The sequence below is a fragment of a genome, unplaced genomic scaffold, assembly GCF_019419815.1.
Source record: "Pyrus x bretschneideri cultivar Hongxiangsu unplaced genomic scaffold, Pyrus_bretschneideri_v1 Contig74, whole genome shotgun sequence".
Classification (NCBI taxonomy): domain Eukaryota; kingdom Viridiplantae; phylum Streptophyta; class Magnoliopsida; order Rosales; family Rosaceae; genus Pyrus; species Pyrus x bretschneideri.
The window spans coordinates 819,019-839,287 of NW_025999814.1; the positions used below are offsets into that span (position 1 = coordinate 819,019).

Genomic DNA, 20,269 nt, shown 5'->3' on the forward strand with positions numbered 1-20,269 from the left:
TGATGTATTAAGTTGAGATATCACCACTTGGACATTTAATTGAACTTATATATAATATTTTCTGGATATCACTCGCAAAATTATCTGAACATCACTCTCTACTCACCAATAAAATAAAATCAAAATAGTGTGGTGGGTAAAAGAGAAAAGACAAATTTTAGAAATATAATTTTTATAACAAATGATTTTTTTATGTTTTGACAACTCATTAGTTTTGTATTTCTTCTATTTGGGGAAAGGGATCATTTCCGGATCTATTCCACCCTCAATTAATTCGGACACTTGAAATTTAATTAAACAGCTGAAAAACAGGATGCCCTTGAAATTTAATCTAGGCCCTTGAGTGGATTTGGTGGAAGGGATCCGGAGAGGATCCCTTTCCATTTCAATGGTCATTAAAGTATCCTTGTCATCTACTTGGTTAAACAATCATTTATTGTGCGGATGTGACATTTTTGTGAAGCACAAAATGAATTATATTGTAAATGACAGGTTTACGCAGTGACGAAAAATAATTATATTTATGCAACCTGATGAAGGTACTATTCCTACCAACCTTTTCCCTGCTAACAACTAACAATTAATCCACTAACGTTATTGTTTGTAAAAAAAATTTGTATTAAGGAAGCGTTTGAAACAAGTCCACTATAGTAGTAAAACAGGCATGAGCAGCACTAGCTTTTGATGTTGTCAATACACTATTTACCTAAATTGTGTGCAACTGGCAAACTAGGCGCACAACCCAGCTAGGTGGGTCATGGGTGAGCAAACCTCCTGTGTTTTAAGGTATGGATTCCCTTCAATTGTAAGGCAAGGCATTCCTCTGTATGATGATGATGATTGATGGAAACAATAAACGAAGGGTAGTGTTATTCACATACTTTTTTTTTTTCTCTCACACACCTTTGTTAAGTTTTGTTCATTAATCTTCAATCCGACGGTCAAAAATTGAAAAATATGTGTGAGAATTAAAAAATAAATGTGTAGATAGCACCATCATCCGAATAGAGAACCTTGGGCCCGTGGGCAAAGCCCAATAATTCTGTTTTTCTATCACAATTGGGATACTAATGATAACACTTAACCTACTTGTCCAACCTCTCCTTTTTCACTTACCATCTCCACGTTCATTCACTTTATTATTTCACAAAGATGTTCTCTCTTGCGCACCGAGTCGCGTTTGTATAAGTTTCGCATGATCCGGTTCATTATAACAATGTCATAATGACATTTTAATAACAATTTACTACGTTATTAAGATACTATAACGATACTCAAATACTGACGAAACAACTGACAACAGCATCATAAATTGTGCATAACCTAATTTCAACATGATTTTATTGTTTTTACAATGTCGTTATAGCGTGATTAGACTCAACCGAATTATGCACATCCGATACACACAAAATTGGTGCGCTATGGGAGAAAATTTTATATTTCATATGGGTTCGAAAGTCCAATTTCAGAGAAATATTTTGGAAGGGTAACGTGTCTAGTCATCTTTACAGACAGCCAAACTAATAAGCACGTGGCCTACCAGTACCAACCCAAAAACTCAAAACATTTCAAAATATAATCAAGTTTCCCACAAATAATCATCCCACTTATGCCAAACCAGATAACACCATCTGTTTCTCGAGGAGAAGGTTTGTTAATTGTCATGGATACTGTCTCTCGATTGTTTTTGTCCAGCATGTATGAAAACCACGTTCCACGTACAATGGGACGGTGGAGTAAAATGGACAAGGGCAATAATCGTTCCACGCGTTTTGTTTTCCTACTGACAGTATTTGGTATTATCTCCGTGATTGCTGAAACTATCATGTCACTTGTTGTATGCGTCTAGTTTTTTAATGTTTATTTTGAGAAAATTATAACGGTGGTTTCTTTTTAATTTTCAGGCGTCAGATCGAATGAATTGAAGAAGATCAACGGACAAAAATTATCAAGGGATGTGTGCGAAGTAAAATGGAATGTGTGGATAGCACATCCCTAATTTTTATCTAATTGGAGCAATGCTCTTTTAATTAAAAATCCGTGAACATTGGTCTCATAATTCTTTAAAACGTGCATCTGTAGTCTTTTTTATAAACTCTGTCAGAACTTTTGTCAAAATGAGTCATGCTGGAGAACCATTGCTACAATTTGGTTAAAGTTAAGTGATCATTGCTCCAAATGAGTTAAAGTTGATGGACCATTGTTACAATTTTCTCATTTGATTTTTCATATTTGCCCCTTAATTTAGCCTCACTTGCATAACAAGTTTTGACGAGTTAAAGATCAATGGTCACAGATTTTTATTGAAGAATCATTATTCCAATTGAGTTAAAATTAAAGAATTATTGTTATAATTTTATTGTCTTTTTGCTCATGAATTTTGTGACGATAAAGATGAAAATATATACAACATGTTGTAGGAAAAATATTCTGACCATGACTAAGACAATCATGAGAGAAATCATAAATCAGAAAAGGAATACACCATGTGAACGATAAGAACAAGAAGAAGAGCCAAAGCCAAGTTGAAATCTTATATATTTTGTATTGCAGGCAAGGAATAATAAATGGTAAGTATCATCATATTTTGGTAGCCGTGCGTGAAAAGTAAAGTCAGTCAACCAAACACGTTTTAAAAAAGTTGAATTCGGATTTCCATTACTTTACAACACAAACAAGGTGAATTGATTCCAATGGAAACCAAAACACATGGTTCCACCAAATTCAATGCTAACATTAATAAATAATAATAATAATTTACAAATAAAAAATGGTCTCAGATAATCCACATTAGAAGGCCACCTGGAAGTTCGAGGAAGTACTCCCAGCTAAGCTTAGGTTGCCCTAAGGAGTCACGGCCATCGCTAAAACGTGCAAAGAGATTTTAACAAGAAGTGCTTTTCAGATAGGACTAGTGCTTTTGCTATTGCCCCCTTCACGAGGAAAACATTATAGAGAATGCTACTATATTGTCGGTCTTAACTTTCGCTTTCTACTAAAATGAGTACTTTGCTTCCTAAGGCAAGTTGGAATCAGTCATCTGCGACACACGTCTCCTCCTCCTCCTACTTTTGCTGGTTGTCAATAATTAGGTTTGGCAGGCATATGGAGATCCCGAATTCATCCTGTAATCGTATAAAAAACCAAACGCGTTATTATTTTTACATTTACTATTTATTTACCACTAGATTAATTATGAACTAAGAATTCATTTGGATATATTTTTGAAATGACTAAAAGTATTTCTGATGAAAATGTTTTTGAAACCAATTCTTAGTAAAAATGCAAGTAATTCTGGAAAAAGCACTTAAGGTGCACTTTAAGTGCTTTTGGAACAAAAAAAACATTTTCTCTAAAAGCGTTTTCAGTAATTTTAAAAACACATCCAAACGAACCCTAAATATGGTACTTGATTAATTATAAACTAAGTATGGTGCCATAATAATTCACAAGTAAAATGATTTCAGTGTCACATGATCTCTATGAGTATGAGATAATGACACAGAATTACATGATTCAAAGTTAATCACTAGGTTTTTTTTTTTTTGTTCAAATTTCTAGTATTCAAATAGTACTTTACGTGTTATTCATTATTGAAGTAATATAAACAAATATATTATTTCTTCTATTTGTATTATGAAATATAGAATATTTCTTAAACATCTGATACTTAAAAACGCTCCTAAAAAGTACTTATACAAATTAAGAACATACAAAACAAGAAATTTGTGTGGAAATTTACCTCTCTTTGCGTTTCTCAAGAAACCTTTGCAATGACTTATTGCGACTAATTGGTAGATCTGCACGATTCATAAAATAAAAATTATGTAAGACTCCAACTAAAAATACTAACTTGTTAGTGTTTGAGCGTTAATACTGTAGGATATTAGTGATACTAGTACACATAACATATGAACTTTCTTTACCACTTTTTAATTGAAAATTTGCCACTTTACTTACGTAACGGTTTTAGCATAATTCTTAAGGATTAACTTTTAAGAGAAGTTTCCTCAATAGTGAAAAAATATAAGCAGATGCTGTAAAAAGTAAATATTATTAGAAAAAGTGGAGACTAACATCCGCTAAGAGGATCCACAAGCTGCTGAGTCTGATGCTGCTCGCTTGGATGAAAAGCAAGTTTTGGATCGACGGCTACCGGTGCCTCTGCAGCTTTGCCGGAGTTTCCTTCTAAGGCAAGCTTCAATATGCTATCCACCTGCACAACAAAACCCAGTCATTTAATTAATCAGAATTAGAAACTAAATATCAACAAATTAAAAAACAATTTTTCCTATTAATTAAGACGGGGGAGAAAAAGAGGAGATTTTATCATAATGGAAAGATGGTAAGCCTTTACATAATGACATGAGTTCAAATTCTGTCGGTGATTAATCTAACATAATCTATTGTTTAACAGGAAAAAAAAAAATAAATAATAAAGCGCAGAAGAAGAAGAAGAAGAAGAGACCTTGTCACGAGGATCCACAAGCTGCTGAGTCTGATGCTGCTCGCTTGGATGAAAAGCAAGTTTTGGATCGACGGCTACCGATGCCTCTGCTGCTTTGCCGGAGTTTCCTTGTAAGGCAAGCTTCAATATGCCATCCACCTGCACAACAAAACCCAGTCATTTAATTAATCAGAATTAGAAACTAAATATCAACAAATTAAAAAACAATTTTTCCTATTAATTAGGAAGGGGAGAAAAAGAAGAGCAAATGACATTTTGCTAGAGTGATGAAAATGTGTTAAACCTTTACACGATGAAAAAAAGAGAGAAGGGGAGAAGAAGAAAAACAAACCTGGTCACGATGGACGTCGAAAACAGAAACGGTACCGTTGTAGAAAATCGTCAGCGGCTTCGTTTCCTGAAGGCTCTCGGAAGCAGCAGCCGTGAAAGAAGAGACGGAAGTGCCGGTGGGAACATAGAGCGGCAACGAGGAAAACGGGACTTGCTCCGCCTTGGGGCTCGACGGCACCGAAAACGATTTCCCCGGATTTGGAACACTGGGGCTGGCATCGCCGGAAGCGATGACGGATTTGAAGGCCTCGGGATTGATCTTGGACATGGCGGTGTGAATGCCTCGGAAGCTTTTGGGGCGGTGGAGAAATTTCTGGAACTGGGATTTGGAGGAGGAGGAGGAGGAGGGGGCATCGCGGTGGTGCTGGTCCATGCCGAAAAAATCAAGCTCAACGGTGGGTCTGGACATGTTTAGAAGGTGTTTGTTGAATTGCTTGAAAGAGTTTGGTTTGGAATTTGAAATTTGGAGGAATGTTGGGGTTGGGGATGTTTGGATTAGATGAGCAACTTATTAAAATACAAAGGCGGGAGAGAGAGGAGCGACTTTTAAGGGGCACGAGATTCATGCTATGTGAGTGATGAGAGAGAGAGAGAGAGAGAGAGAGAGGATGTTTTTGGAATGCTATGTAAGCACACGTCTTCCACGGGGAGGCGCTATCCATAAAGTAAGGTTTTTATCAATAAATGCAAATAATAAAATATAAATGAATTGGACTTACTGCTGTGTTAGTTGTCTGTGTACCGGGGTTCAAGTGGGCATGGTCCATTTGGCAATTTGGCAGTTGTCGTCGTTCATCACTTGTATGCTGAAGCGTTGGGCAACACGTATTGTCAAGAGAAAAACTTACATAAATCTGAGATGGGTATGGAGTTTGAATTAATTATGTATTGTTACATAAGAAAGTTAAATTGAAAGTGTGGAATGCATTTAGAAAATTGCTGTTTTATTGTTTACGAATCATGTTCGGGTTCATGTTTAATTATTTTGTTAAAAGTTTTTTTGCTCGTAAGTCTTGTGATAAAAGTGCTTTCATTATTAACATGTTGAAATTTTTATGCAAACTTAAGTAGCTTCCTGAGAGGTTTTTGGACAATTAGCTAGAACGGATCAGTTTTTTAGATTTGGTTGCAGAAATGATAAATTTTTACCATGTGATTGTCGTCATTATATCAATGCATCAATATACGATTTATATGTCATCTTTACTAAAAACTGATCATTTTTGCAATCAAGTATTAAAAACTGATTTCAGCTAATTGCCTAAATTCTTTTCCGTTGCAAAAGCACTTTTAACAATTCTAAAAACAAATAAAAACGGTCACTTAGTACTACGATCTAATGGTAATCCTTTTCACTTGTAAGTGAGAAGTCTTAGGTTCGATTTTCGCCAAAGGCGAGATTGAACTACATTATTACTAGCTCATTGTGAGACTAAGCCCACCTCTCTTCCTTAGCGTATATAATATCGTTTGTTAAAATTTAAAAAAAAAAAAAAACAAATAAAAACAACCCTTGTTCACTGGCTTGCCCGTGTGTTTTGAATCAAACTGTTCTCAATTAATTAATTGGAAAGTTTCATGGTTTTGAGAATGAATTAGCCGGCAAGGTATTGAGACTTGGTCGTCGGCAAAGTAAAACCTCATGGTCTCTCTGCTTTTCTAGATGCCCTCTGGTTTCAGCAATGTTTTTTTAATGCTTTGGAATGGTCTCTTTCTTTTACTTTTCCTTCTGCTTTCCGGGCATAAGAGGTACCTATTGGTGTTTGAGTATGTGAATTGCCTTTTCTTTTATGATAAAAAAGTAAAGAGTGTTTTGCTCAAATGGGAGACTCCCCACTTGACGCTATACATTTTTTCTCTAGCAACTCTTTCTAATATGGCAATTTGTCTATATTTAATCGATATGTAAAAAATATTGATGAAATCTACCGATTTTAATCAAAATTTAAGATTTTCTCAGATATGAGATGAAGCTAAACTCCATATCTTCTTACCGTATCTTTCTCTAATTTTTTAATATTTTCACAAAAATATTGACCGTATCAAAAAAAATTAAACACTACTCACAACCTAACACTACACAGTCAAACAAGCACTGCTCGATATCATCATTCCCTCAACAACAAGCATCGTCCACATAACTACCAACATGGGCGACAACTACAACAAAAAAATTGGCCTTCATGACATAATATAAATTAACAAAATCAACTTGCATGAATTTTTAATTTCTTTTTATTAATCACGTTTATTATTTGGTTAAGGAATTAGATACTTAGGCACTGACCAGCAAGACAGTGATATCCAAAGGCACATGTACAAATCTAAACTTGGTTCGTCAACAATTTGAGCGAGCACTAATTAATAGAAATTTGACAATTTGGGGTGGCTGTACAAAAAGTAGGTAAAGCAAATCGTCCTAATTTTTTAAATTAATTATTGACCTAAAAAATTATTCTCTTTAAAAAATTTGGATATCGTTGTCGATCTGCAAATAGCATGAAGTTTCAGGACCAAAAGATAAATAAAATAAAATGGGATGCTGAATTTTCAAGGTACGGTTGGCGAAAGGAAGGTGTAGGGGAAATCGGGAATAGGAACAGGTAATGTCAAAAATCACGTTACCATAATCTCCCGGGGAACTGTAACCACGTGTTCAATTTTGTAGGCCACTTTCGGTTAATTTGCTAACGTGACGGCAAAAGTCGTCGGCCATATCGTCCTTCGCGAATTGTGTTTTGGTTGTGATGTGATGCGTCAGTGTAACGGGCAACATCAACATTTTTTCCATGTCATTGTGTTTAAGTCGTTTCGAGGGTCCGGATCCTTTTTTCTTAATTTATTAAATTAGAGAATTTGTGTCGTTGAGATTTAATCTATCGATTGAAGTTATTATAACTTTTAAAGTAGACATCTATTTATAATCATTTAATCAAATTTTAACAGTACGAATTTCTTAATTTTATGAATTAGAAAGAAAGAATTCAGAGATCCCTTTCTGTTTCGAGGTATTTGATTACCTTCTAATTGAAATCGTGTTTTAGTTTTTTTTTTTTTGGTCGAAAGAAATGTTTTATTCTTAAATATTATAAGATGGTACAAATTTTAAATGTAAATTTCAATAATTAAAGTTGTATTTAAAAAACAAATGTTGCCTAACAATAGTATATTTTTAGCCTTATAACTAAAATACAAAACCCTCCAAAATACTTATACTTCAGTAAAAGCTTTGCACATTATTAATGTGGATCTCGTTAAGAACCTTTCTGAAGAAAATTACGTGGGGCAAAATTTCAGGGTTAAAGAAAAAGAGCAGAGAACATGTAACTATAACTTAGGACAAAGCGATTAGTCAACTTGAAGTAAACAGATATCACAATTCAAAATTACAATTCATCGCCAATTCTGCAAATATAGTTTTGATTTGGATTAGAAAACACAATGATCCAAGCTCGAATCAAAACTGACACCACAACTCAAATCCACAAATTAAGTACTTTCCAATTAGGTTCGAGCTACAAATCAAGCAAAAACACAAGTGATTCTCTGGTTAAAAACTTGAGAAGAACGTGTGTCATTTGAGTGTAACCATAAGTGGACTGTAATGTCTTTAGCCTTATGGGCCTTATTGGATATTAGTCTTACTTGCCCATCAGGATGTGGGATATCTCAGACTTGAACGAAAAAAAAAAAATCCTTATTGACTAATCACTTCTCCTTTGTGTGTTCTTTTTTTTCTTTTTTTTTTTCGGAAATATAAAAACAACATTACTTGCATTATTTTACCGGATAGATTTTAACACACGTGGATTCGAACAAGCGACTTGCAATTTCTTACACTGCTCTTAATTATTATTATCAATTAGATAAATTGAACAAAATTAACAAATAAAAAATGTGCATGTTTATTATTTCCCTTATTTTATGAATGTACTTAGTTATGTGCTCGTTTTGTTGTGCAAAATGTATTTTAACTGTGAAAATGTTATACGCAAAATTAGTTTCCTTTTTTTTAAGACTGTTTAAGACCATTGCAACATAAAATCACTCAAATTAAAGTTCATATACACTTCAAATGTATGGCACAAATCAAATTTCGGCACAAAGTATAATTATCATGATGAATCGTTCATTTGTTTAAGAGATATGGATGACTAAAAGGTTTAGCAAACTAATAGTTTAAACTACGCTAATCTATATGGAAAATTGAGTGTAAGAGAGCGAACACACATTGTTATGTTTCAAATGATGTGATTAAAAAATAAATGATTATGATTACGATATTTGTACAGCTAAAACACATGCATCACATTTCGTTGACAATGAAGTGCATAAATGGAGTGAGCACAAGTATTATCAGCTAAAACTGTATACCAACATTAGAGCAGTTCCACCGTGAGAAAGGCCCTCCTAGGCAATACACTATGCTATCCATCCTAGTGAACAATAACTGCCCTTAATAAACAGTAATCGCATTTTGCATCTTCATCGTTGCACTTCAATAGCCATGCCAATAGACAATAAAATATTAGTATTTTTTTTATTTATATAATAATACAAAATAATTTTTAATTTTTCTCCTATCCCCTTTTTCCTATTCCTTTTCCTTTTCATTTTTTTTCCAGAACACTCTCTTTGTCCCTTTCATTTGACCGGTTCCCTCACCTACCCTTTCTCATTTCCCTTACTCTCTCTCTCTCTCTCTCTCTCTCTCTCTCTCTACCGACACCCCTTCTCTCTCATTTTTGAAACCTCTCTCTCTCTCTCTTTAATCTCTCTCATTCTCTTTCTTCAGCTCTGAGGGCTCTCATCCTACCTCTTCTTTGAAACCGAAGCAAATCAAACTAACAAACTTTGAAATCTCAATCCCCTGGATGAGAGGAACTCGAATATATCCTTGCATGCATCATCAAAGCACCATTTGGGTGATCCACCATTGAAGCCGAGAGCTTCAAGCTTCCATTGCTCAAACCCAGATGAGGTTATTGCCCTACTTCAATTGCTTGAGTTATTCTCTGGTTTTTTATGTGTTTCGAGTTGAAACCCTTGGGTTTAGTCTCTGCCATTTGTCTGTGGGTGTATCATCAGCCTTGGCTACGAACTCCGACGAAAGTCGTTGAGTTCGAAGCCTGGGTTTTCATTTTTAAAAATTTTATTAATATTTTTAATTTTTATATTGTGGCTAACGTCGCCCTTACGTCATACTTCCTTCGGGTGCTTGGGCCGGCACGAATCGTCGGGCCTCTCCCTTGGGCCTGCTTGGGCTCACTTGCCAGCACACACTGGGCTTCATCACTCAAGAATTCAAGCCCTATTCCTGAGCCTGTCCCTCAGGCTGGAGCACACGATGGAAGTGCTCTTACACACAATTGATTAAAAGCATTAACTCTTACAACTAAAATCCCGCTTGAATTCGCTCCTGTCCTTCTATTCCTTATATCAAAAGAATAAAAGTGTACCAATAGGTAACATTGAAACAACGTGCCTGCGGCACGGTCATAGAGGTGTGAAGTGCGAAAGGGGGCCTCCATTACTTTTTATATGACACCGTTGGGTGACGGAAGAGAGCCAACAACTGGAAGTGGCAGCGTCTTGTATTTGTCAGACCTGTTCTTGCAAACACCATTGCAATTTTAACGTGCTTGATCTATCTGAATGTATAAATATCCACTCACTACTACATATTCATGAAGCTGTATTAACTGATTTTTCGTCGAATTTATAAAGAGCTATCAATTTTTCTTTTAAATTTTAATTTTAGTGGATTACTCTCTTGATTTATTTTAGTTGTCAATTATTTCTTGAATTTTAATCAATTACCAAAAAAACCTTATGTAAACTGCATTACGTAACAAGTGTCCAAGAGAAATTGATCAAAAGGCATGGATAAAAAAAAATGAAGTGTAAGCTAAAAACTACATATATATTTCACAAAGATAACACATCACTATTGTATTTCGTGAACAAACACTGACCTAACCTATTAACGATCATGTCAACTTATTATGAAAACAAGATAAATCAAAGGAAACTTTAACGAAAAGCTCATGGTACTGTTCATTTTAACTGAAAACCCGCATTTTTACACTAAAAAGTCAATCCAGGGTACCATTTACTTTACCCTTTATTTTATCCTTATCGTTAAAACTCAAAGTTTTCAATTCATTTTCATTAATTTTCCTTAAATCAAATGGTCACATGCACCCAGCTTATGAGCTTTGTTGACAAAAAAGAGAAGCTTATGGGCTGATTCCAAAATCGGTGTACTGACCAGATTCTGGGCTGCTATGAAAATGCCGCCGCGGAGAGGGCCAGGGATTCCCCAGCCTATGGCCCAAAGAAGCAGAAACAAGAAAATGTGTCTCTTTTACTTTTATATTTTAGGCAAAAGCATCCGTTGCAAAATATCTACAATCTCGGGGAGTATTGAATGCTCCGTCACTTAGAGCCCTTAAATAAATTCAACGATTGTTAGAGAAAATTAAAAAGCAATTCCAGAATCACTTTTCACAACAAAGACTAACATAATCCAAATGATTTGACAAAAGCTATTGTCAGAGAGATATCTAGACTCTGGAATGTAAAAAGCTACGACTGAGCCAATTCCAATCTACAAAAAAAACTCAACAACGAAGAGACACATCCACCGAAACACATGATTTCATTTTCATTTCATCAGTCCATATACAACCAGCTCAACTCTACAAAATGAATCTCATATAAGTCTTGCATATGCTGCCCAATGACCACAAGTGTCCCACGTCACCCGACTCGTGAAAATTCATTATACGTAAAGGGACGTGTTGAGAATGAATCTCTCATTGATGAGAGAAAGGACCCTGCTTGTGCTTATAAGTAGCCAGGCTACTCTTCATATCGCCAATTGATTTTACGGTGAAACCTCAACTTCTTCAAACTCGTCGGATAATGAATTGCAAATTGCAGGTTTCTACTTCTATTTGGTTATCGTGATTAAATGACATGATAAACGGCATGTAATTTGGGGAATACGTTTAGAGGCACTTGTTCCGTTCCTACTAGCTACACGCCAGAACTGAACAAAAACGCTGCAATTACCAAGGGGATTGTAAGATGCCCACCATAAAATTCATCAAAATATTCATCAGAGAAGACCAACAAATTCAAGCTTATTGGATGATTCTAACATCTTCTAAATTGCAGATATCAACATAGAACCCGAACCCGATATACAACTTCACTAAAAACATACAATTTCATTTTTCATTTCTCCTTTTTATCCTTCTACAAAACTCTGCAACAAAACAGAAAGTACCTGCATTGCATCACTTCTATTCTCCCTCTCACTTTTATTATCATGCAAAACTCAACTCATCGTTGCTTCATCACTCAATCGACCACAACTAGCTTCTCATACTCTTCTCCCGAGATGGCTAATTCCATGAAAACATCCGGTCGAACTTCCCCGTCATTATCCATGAACAGCTTCAGCAGATTCTTAGAGAAGCCACTCAGCAGAGCCACCCCAGGCTGGTTCCCTGGTACCGGTACAGACCTCGAGTCCCTCAGATTCCAAAACACCAGCTGCGGAATCGCATCACCATACCCGCTCTCCCTAAACTTCTTTTGAATCACGTCATAATCCGTCTCCCAGCTGTTGGGCGAAGCCTGATCAAACTCCATGTCACTAAACACGAAAATCCTCTTGATCATATTCTCCGGTTTCAAATTCCCCTTCACCGCAACGCTCAGCAGCAAATCAAACACCTGCTGGAAATCAGTGTTCATCCCCCAATCCATCTCCCTCATAAACTGGCACTTGGTCATCAGATCATCCCCTTCCACCAAATGCAGCTGAGGATTCTCACTGAATGTGATCACCAGCCCTTTCCACGGGTCCTCGCTCAACTCAGATACCAGCAGCCCCAACGCCACCGACACCTCCATTGGAGTCCCTTCCATGCTCCCGGACACGTCACACACAGCCAAGCAGTTCTTCATCTTCCCCAACTTCAACATGTCCTCCACCATTCTCTTCCACTGAAGATCCGCCACCTGCCCAACATCACGGTCCCCTAGAGACCCAATAATCTCGTGGGGCAGTAGGGCTCCGGCAGCAATCTTCGCCTTGCCTGTCTTCACGTCCTCCAAGTACTTCTTGAACCGCTCTTCGTCATGCTTCAAGAAGGACTTCTTGTAATTCTTCATCGCCACCGACGCCACCCTGTTGTACGGAATTGAACCCCACTCGTTGGCCCCCATGTACACCTCCGGAAGCTCCAGAACCTTCCTCAGGGGCACCAGCACCTCCTTCCTCAGCCGGTCCCTCACTTTGTACGCGTAATGGGCTTCTTCAACGCCGTCGTATTCCTTGTACGATTCGCGCGGGAAAACCTTCCTCGCGATGCTCTCGCAGATCAGAGTGACCTGATCGAAGGAGGAGTCAATCGAAGGGCACCACTTAGCCGCGAGGGTGATCTTGTTGCGCTGATTCGACTTCAAACTCTCCATATCGGCCTTCAGAAACTCGGCGAAAATATCCGAGATGCGCTCGTGCAGGAATCTGAAATCCGGATCGTGCTCGTACCGGGCCACCGCCTTCTTGGCCATGGCGACCTTCTTCTCCTTCCTCAGCCTGCTTGCATTTTCCTTCTCCGATTTTGCCAACTCCCTCAACTTCGCTTGCTTCGCTTTCTTTTCCTCTTCCGTCAGCACCTTTTTGACGGGGTTCTTCTCCCATTTCCCCCCGATTTTCTTGAACGGTCCCCAAGTCCGAATCTTATTTCCAACGCACGATTTTTGGGTCTTCCACACCTCCCTCTGGTTCCTCCGCACGTCCTCGCCTTCCAAAAGTCGGTATAGAATCTCCGGGAGGTCCTTGAAATACCCGAATTCCACAAACGCTTTGAGATTGCAGGCGAGGGTTTTGGGGTGGTGCTTGTGGAGCCAAAACGCTGTCGTGTGGAAGTTCTCCTTGTCGGACTTCCCGGTGCCGCGCACGCCTCGGAGGTTGCAGATAAGCTTGAGCGTGGTCAGAGCGTTTTGGTCCCAGGCCTGTGCGAGTTGCTCGTTCAGGTAATTAGGCGGGGGTGTCCGGAACGACGTGGAAGAAAAGATCGAGGCAGGGGTTGCCGGTGGAGACGTAGGTGGCGGATTCGTTCTCCGTCAGGCCCATCTCGGGCTTATCTTCCATCGATTTGTTGTTGAAATCCGAGACCAACAAGTCGACCAAGGGTTCGCCGGTGGGGGGTTCGGGCTCGGCTGTGGTCTTGGTGGGGTTGCTGAGCTCTGGAGGACCGAGTAGGCTGGGAGGAGCCATGGTTGTGAGCTGTGTGAAAAATCGCCGATCGACCGAGTCACGGAGGCGAGCGCGTGTGGAGAACTTTCATCCTGAAATGCCGAATTTAAATAGAACGTTACTTGGGCGCCACGTTTTTCGGCTATTTTTGCGAATTTCTAAATTTTTTTACTGCTTTATATTTTTCTTTTGAGATTTATTGAATTTTATCTATAACAAAAATTAAAAATAAATACGAAAAAGGAAAAAAGTATCTCTACAAACGGAAAAGCTGAAATTGATTTCATTAAATTTTCTGTGTGAACTGTCACAGGCTGGTTGAAGAAATACAATTTTCACTTTCTTTTTTATTTGTATTTTTTTATTTTTGGCCAAACGTTCTATTTGAACTGACGCTGTTATGCAAGGATTCAAACCTTTTCATCCTGTGATAAATGACCACTTTTGCAATTTTTACTTTCATATTGTCTAAAATGTTTTTATTGTCTAAGCTACCCTAAAAAGGGTTACGTGCGCCACACTTCGACCTTTTTAGGGGCATCTTTATCTATATGTTTGGTTGTTGGATTTTATTAGACGAAAAACATTTAAAGCTTTTAGTGATTTAATCAAACTTTAGTTAACTTGCTAATGAAGTTCAAGTGATACAAATTGTAATGGAATATCTAGGTTCGATACTTTGTAAGCTGTGAATTTGCTTGATTGTGACCACATGTAGGGTGCAATTCTCAGCTATCATCCTCTGTGCCCATAAATGGTGGACAACTATGATTCGTCACCTGCTGCCCCACTTTTACAAAGATCCTAACATAGGATGGGTCACATTTTTTATTTCAAAACATGATTTTAAGGATTTAATTTTTAAGAAAACTAATGAAAAGGGCTTGAAAACTTTGAGTTTTAATGATAAGGACAAAATAAAGGATAAAGTGAATAGTACCATGATTGACTTTTTAGTGTAAAAATGTGGTTTTTCGTTAAAGTGAATAGTACCATGGATTTTTCGTTAAAACTCTCTTTATTTTTCAACTGTTTGTTTGACTAAGAAAACATAAACAAACAACAGCCATTTTGTTTATGTTATTGATTGATTAAGAGAAAACTATGTTTGTGCTTAATTTTCTAGATTAAAAAGTTCATAAAAAAAGTGATGAAATTTAATATTGATAGGTTAGAGGTGCAAACCCAAAACATAAACGGATGAAATTTATCTTGTACGATTTCGAAGAATGTGCTAATCAGAAGAATAAACTGACCAAAATAAACCAACAGATAAGATTGAGATACGATAATCCAACCTAATGGTTGTTAATTTGTCATGAAATGAAATCTTATCTTGTTTCATGTCGGAGAATGTGCCAATTAAAGAAATAAACCAACAAATGAGACATAATTTAGGCCAATGACTGTTATGAAATAAAATCTAACGATGAGATTGAGACAATATAACCTAATCCAATGGTGCATAAGTGATGAAATCTATAACCCTATGTAGAGCGCAAAGGTATAAAGCCCTTCATTGGAAGAGACTCTAATTTCAGCACCAAAGATACCTCAGAACTCCAAATTGAACTATATCCACTAGTTTTTTAGTTCCATATAGAGCCTCAATCGTTCTCTGCCATCCCTTCAAACTTGTTTACCATTCCATTACCATTAAATTCCAGACCAGCAAGAAAGGCTATGAGCTCCGCCTCAAGACTAACTCCAAGGGCTTTCCAACAAATTGTAGGAGAGAGAGATCAGAAAGAGAGAAACATTACAACTATGTACGTATGGTTTCTATAGGGTCCTCTTATCTCTTCCTTCTTTGAATTCAGATTATAAAACAAAAAGAAGAAAGAACCAAGAAGAAAATATCAGCAACAACCGACTTTATTACGGCACAGCGCGTGGTGTTCATATCGATCTATTATGTGCCTCTGCATTGTAGGAGTGGTGTGGGGTTTTGCAACTTCCCATGTCTTTCTGTTTTTCTCTAACTTAAATAACCTAATGGCTCGTTTACTAATTATAATTAAAATGAAATGAATTGAGAATGAATATATAGACACATATAATAGATAACAAGAATATGTAATTTGTCAAAAATGAATGTACTTGTTAATATATTATTGAAGTTGAACGTTTAACAACAAAAAGTTTTAACATACAAATTGATGGAATTGGAGCAAAACAGAATCCAATCATACAGACACGCTGCAGGTTTTTTGGCTTCACAAGCACAATTATATTTATATATACTCGATCGGCCTATAAGCAGCAGTTCTCCAACAGGCAGCAGCAACAAAGTGCAGCGCAACTGCACAAATTGTAAACAACAAGACGGAGACATCAATCAACAAAGCAAAACCGATACTTTTGTTTCAATCATTGAAAGTAAAGCATCAAATTCCCAAGGAAAATACGGCATTTGGCTGCGATAATCTAATTAGAGAAAAACACTTCAAACTCAATATTTTAATCGTTAGAGAAAAGCCCAGTTTACTTTGTAATGGGGCACCAAAGAAATTTAACAAGTAAGAATCAATTGGAGAATGACTAAGGGATAGATAAGAGAAAACACTAATTTATGCGGTTCAAGCACAAAAGATACATCATTTGCTTGAAAGTGCTTTTAAAAAAAAATGTTTGTAAATTCTAAAAGCATGTGAAGTGCTTTCAACGTCACATACTGGTGCTCATTTGCGAAGTACTTTCAACATTACATAACTGATGCTTTTTTTAGAAGTACTTCAAATTTTTCATGATTCACTTCGTATTTTGTACTTTTACTAAAAATTTGTTTGAAAAACATTTTCATAAAAGTCATTTTAAAAGGTTTGGAATTCACAATCAATTTGATAAATAATTAATAAAAAGTAAATTGGACGGCATAAATCGAAGAAGTGGACGGAAAGACTCACAGGCCATTAAGGAGGGAAGAGCAGCCATCGTATTCGTGGTAGCGATGGTACGGGCGGAGAGGCGGCGGGGCAGCCGAAAGTGGCGGTTGGTAGCCCTCATAGAAGTAACCCTGATATCCATGTTCCTGATGATGGGGTAGCGGAAAAGGTCCCGGAGCAGAAGGATAGGGATCTGGGAATCCCGGCCGTGGCGGAGGAGGTGGAAAGTCATTAGGCGGCGGAGGATACTCTTGCGGATACCCTGAAATTCCATTGTCACAGACTCACAACCACCACCAAAGAATTTTAAAATTAAACCAATTAATTCAGTCAGTTAAACCAAACAAACCACACAAATTAATGGATTAAATCACACAAATAAATGGGGGGAAATTAATTTAGAATTAGCAGGTGACTTGCCTGGTGGAAGATGATGCTGCTCATGTTGAACATGGACAACGTTGTAACTCATTCTTTTGCTTAATCCAACTGTAGAAGATGACCAGATGGGAGGGACTAAAGTTAAACGTAAAGAATTAGTCCAACGGAAAGTTAAAAACAACAAAAATAATAAATCAAAGATTATGGTTTATATAAGCATCAAATCTAAAACCCTAGTAGGAATTCCATACAGGTTAACCATTGATGAAATTCTATTTGCAATAAGGATCTAATTAATCAAATTAAAAAACTAAGCTGGGATCTTACGTTACGTCGATCCAGTTAATGCAAACGTTTATCTGCGCGCACCATTTATCCTAATCGCCGACTCACTGATATAATAACGTTGGCGTACGTAGAGGAAACTGCCAAGAAGCTTCGTGCTTTGCCCGATCTAATAAAAAAACAACTTTCAGGAAATATCAGTTGGATTGGAATTTGGAAGGGCTCATTTCATTCCCTTAGGTGTCATCAGTCGGTTGAAAAAAGTTTGACACTTGGCCAAGGCATACTTCTCCAACTGTCACCGTCCTCGCAATGCCATTTTTTCAAAAAAGAACGCAACGTGGCAGCTGCCCAATATATAACGAAAAAAAAAATGCAATTCGATTTAAAAAATTTAATCTCTCTAATATTACGTGTACCCTAAGCATATAAGATATGGTAAACAGTGGCACAAACCTTTGTCATGATCCTTGCATTATTCTCACTTTTTCTATGATAGGTGTTGTATTACAGGAAAAATAAAAAAAATAAAAAAAACCCTTTTTTGTACTTTTGAAATTCTATTTTTTGTTTTCATCGTTACTTTCTTGGCAAAAGCATTAAAGATATTTGTGACATCCCACATCGCCCAGGGGTGATCCTTATATGTATATTCTCATCCCTACCTAGCACGAGGTCTTTTGGAAGCTCACTGGCTTCGGGTTCTGTAGGAACTCCGAAGTTAAGCGAGTAGCGCACGAGAGCATTCCCAGAATGGGTGACCCATCGGGAAGTTCTCGTGTAAGTTCCCAGAAACAAACCGTGAGGGCGTGGTTGGGGCCCAAAGCGAAATATCGTGAACAGGTGGGGAGGGGCCCAATTCTTTCGGCCGACTTAATTTTACTCATTGTCTTTTTACCTTGTACAACTCCAAAGTTACACGAGGAGCGCAACAGAAAAATTAGGAGGGACCATCGGGTTTGTGTGGTTCACACAACAAAAAGTACGTGGTTCCCACCCCCAATTTGTTAATACGTTAGTATCTTAGAATATACATTAGATCATGCCCCTCCCTATGTCACATTTTATTATTAATAATAAATTAGGAAAAGGTTATTTGGACCCAGACTAAATATAGGATACCAATTATATTAAAATGTGGAAGATATGTGGGATAAATAGTTATAAGGGTAAATTAAATAATTAACTTATCAATAAACCCATATCCAATAATCGAATCCTAATCATCATATAATTTTTCTTCTACGTTCTATTCACAAAACTCAATAAATTGGCTTATACCTATTTAATTTAATTAACACTTTGTTTCCGGGATGAGTTTTGAGATTAGATCCGTCAGTAATGATTTTAAACCAAGTACATTATGGTCACATGCTTTTAATTATCTGACAAGGTTGAATTTTGTGTTGACAATTCCTTGATTAGTTAGAAATCACATGATATTGAAGGTTTTTTTTGGTTGAACTTAATGTGGTGTTCATAAACTCATAATGTTAAAAGAAAATGTGGTTTTTCAATTTACATTTGTGTACTTGTTCATTATTTTTTAATACTTCTTTCTTTGACATCACAATAGTTCTCGTTTTTTCGTCTTTCTAATCTTTTAAGTTTCTCTTAAAAATGACAACTTACATATAATTCATATAAAATATATGCAGATTGATAAATCGAAAAGATATTAGAAAATCTTTTAAGTTCATTAGTGTTGTTTATGCGGACCTCCCAAGAACGTTACAACAGTTGGATGAAACTCAAATTCAATGAGGCCTTTCTCCAACTCAAATATGGTCATGCAGAGCAACGTTGTAGTGGGTGATGGAGACTCCATCAAAAGCAACTGTTTTATTTATTTATTTATTTTTACAAACGATATTATCTACAGGAGGGGGTGGGCTTAGCCTCATAATGGGCTAGCAATAATGTAGTTCAAATTCGCCTACGGCAAGAATTGAACATAAGACTTCTCACGTACAAGTGAAGAGGAATATCACCAGACCGTATTACTAAATGGCCATCAAAAGCAATTGTTGGAAGGAGAGAATGACAAGGAGAGAATGCTTTGATTTTGGTTTTTTATTTTTCAAATGGGTATAAAAATAAATTTACATGTTGAATTGGGTTTCTGTGGGTAGTTGAGGTAGTAAATTTGGGTTTAAAGAGATATTGATAGCTTAATTAAAACAATATGGGTATAAAGAGTAAGCTGAGTGTAGAAATAAGTTAGATGGGTTCAAATAAAATTTTCCTAATACTTATGTCTCTTCATAGGGACTTACTTGTTTTCTAATGTCCTAATTAAAACTGTTCTTTTTTTAATTATTATTTTAAAATATAATTTTTTAAAAATTATACTATCTCTACTAATTAATAAAACACTTATTGTCAACCAAAATCCTATAAAATTACCAGTTTAACCATCTAAATAAAACAGAATATGAATAAGAAATATGAGGTAGAAATGTAATTTCATACGATCAAATTTTACCTTTTTTTCTTCAAAACCACACATACATGTAATCCTAATATATTCTAATCAAAATAAAATTTAAAAAAAAAAAAAAAAAACCTTCCCACTCCCACATTCTCTATCACGCTATTCCTCTCTCCTTCTATTTCAAAAACAAAAATAAAAAATTATCTCAC

General features: G+C 36.5%; 2 protein-coding genes and 1 pseudogene across 2 annotated transcripts; all 3 read right to left on the reverse strand.

Moving 5' to 3' along the window:
• Nucleotides 1-2,613: 2,613 nt before the first annotated feature.
• LOC103940602 (protein TIFY 9) lies at nt 2,614-5,292 on the reverse strand. The gene is made up of 5 exons (XM_048574790.1): nt 4,800-5,292; nt 4,469-4,606; nt 4,078-4,216; nt 3,743-3,800; nt 2,614-3,125 (listed from the first exon to the last, which is right to left on the reverse strand). The coding sequence occupies exons 1-5, from the start codon at nt 5,205-5,207 to the stop codon at nt 3,089-3,091; spliced, it is 780 nt and encodes a 259-aa protein (XP_048430747.1). The 5' UTR covers nt 5,208-5,292; the 3' UTR covers nt 2,614-3,088.
• Nucleotides 5,293-11,871: 6,579 nt separating this feature from the next.
• LOC103940601 lies at nt 11,872-14,192 on the reverse strand (annotated as a pseudogene).
• Nucleotides 14,193-16,152: 1,960 nt separating this feature from the next.
• LOC103940600 (protein CYSTEINE-RICH TRANSMEMBRANE MODULE 13) lies at nt 16,153-17,825 on the reverse strand. Its single transcript, XM_009350747.3, has 4 exons — nt 17,669-17,825; nt 17,381-17,476; nt 16,982-17,222; nt 16,153-16,377 (listed from the first exon to the last, which is right to left on the reverse strand). Exons 2-4 carry the CDS (start codon nt 17,430-17,432, stop codon nt 16,329-16,331), a joined length of 342 nt encoding a protein of 113 aa, XP_009349022.2. The 5' UTR covers nt 17,433-17,476; nt 17,669-17,825; the 3' UTR covers nt 16,153-16,328.
• Nucleotides 17,826-20,269: the final 2,444 nt, after the last annotated feature.

Excerpts from the sequence above, each read along its gene's own strand:
- LOC103940602 (XM_048574790.1), bottom strand. The coding sequence starts at position 5,207 with ATGTCCAGACCCACCGTTGAGCTTGATTTTTTCGGCATGGACCAGCAC. Across the intron at positions 4,607-4,799 it reads TCGACGTCCATCGTGACCAG|GTGGATGGCATATTGAAGCT; the intron begins GTTTGTTTTTCT and ends TTTGTTGTGCAG. Across the intron at positions 3,801-4,077 it reads TGTGGATCCTCTTAGCGGAT|ATCTACCAATTAGTCGCAAT; the intron begins GTTAGTCTCCAC and ends TGAATCGTGCAG.
- LOC103940600 (XM_009350747.3), bottom strand. The coding sequence starts at position 17,432 with ATGAGTTACAACGTTGTCCATGTTCAACATGAGCAGCATCATCTTCCA. Across the intron at positions 17,223-17,380 it reads GCAGCATCATCTTCCACCAG|GGTATCCGCAAGAGTATCCT; the intron begins GCAAGTCACCTG and ends ATGGAATTTCAG. Across the intron at positions 16,378-16,981 it reads TCTTCCCTCCTTAATGGCCT|TTGCGCTGCACTTTGTTGCT; the intron begins GTGAGTCTTTCC and ends CAATTTGTGCAG.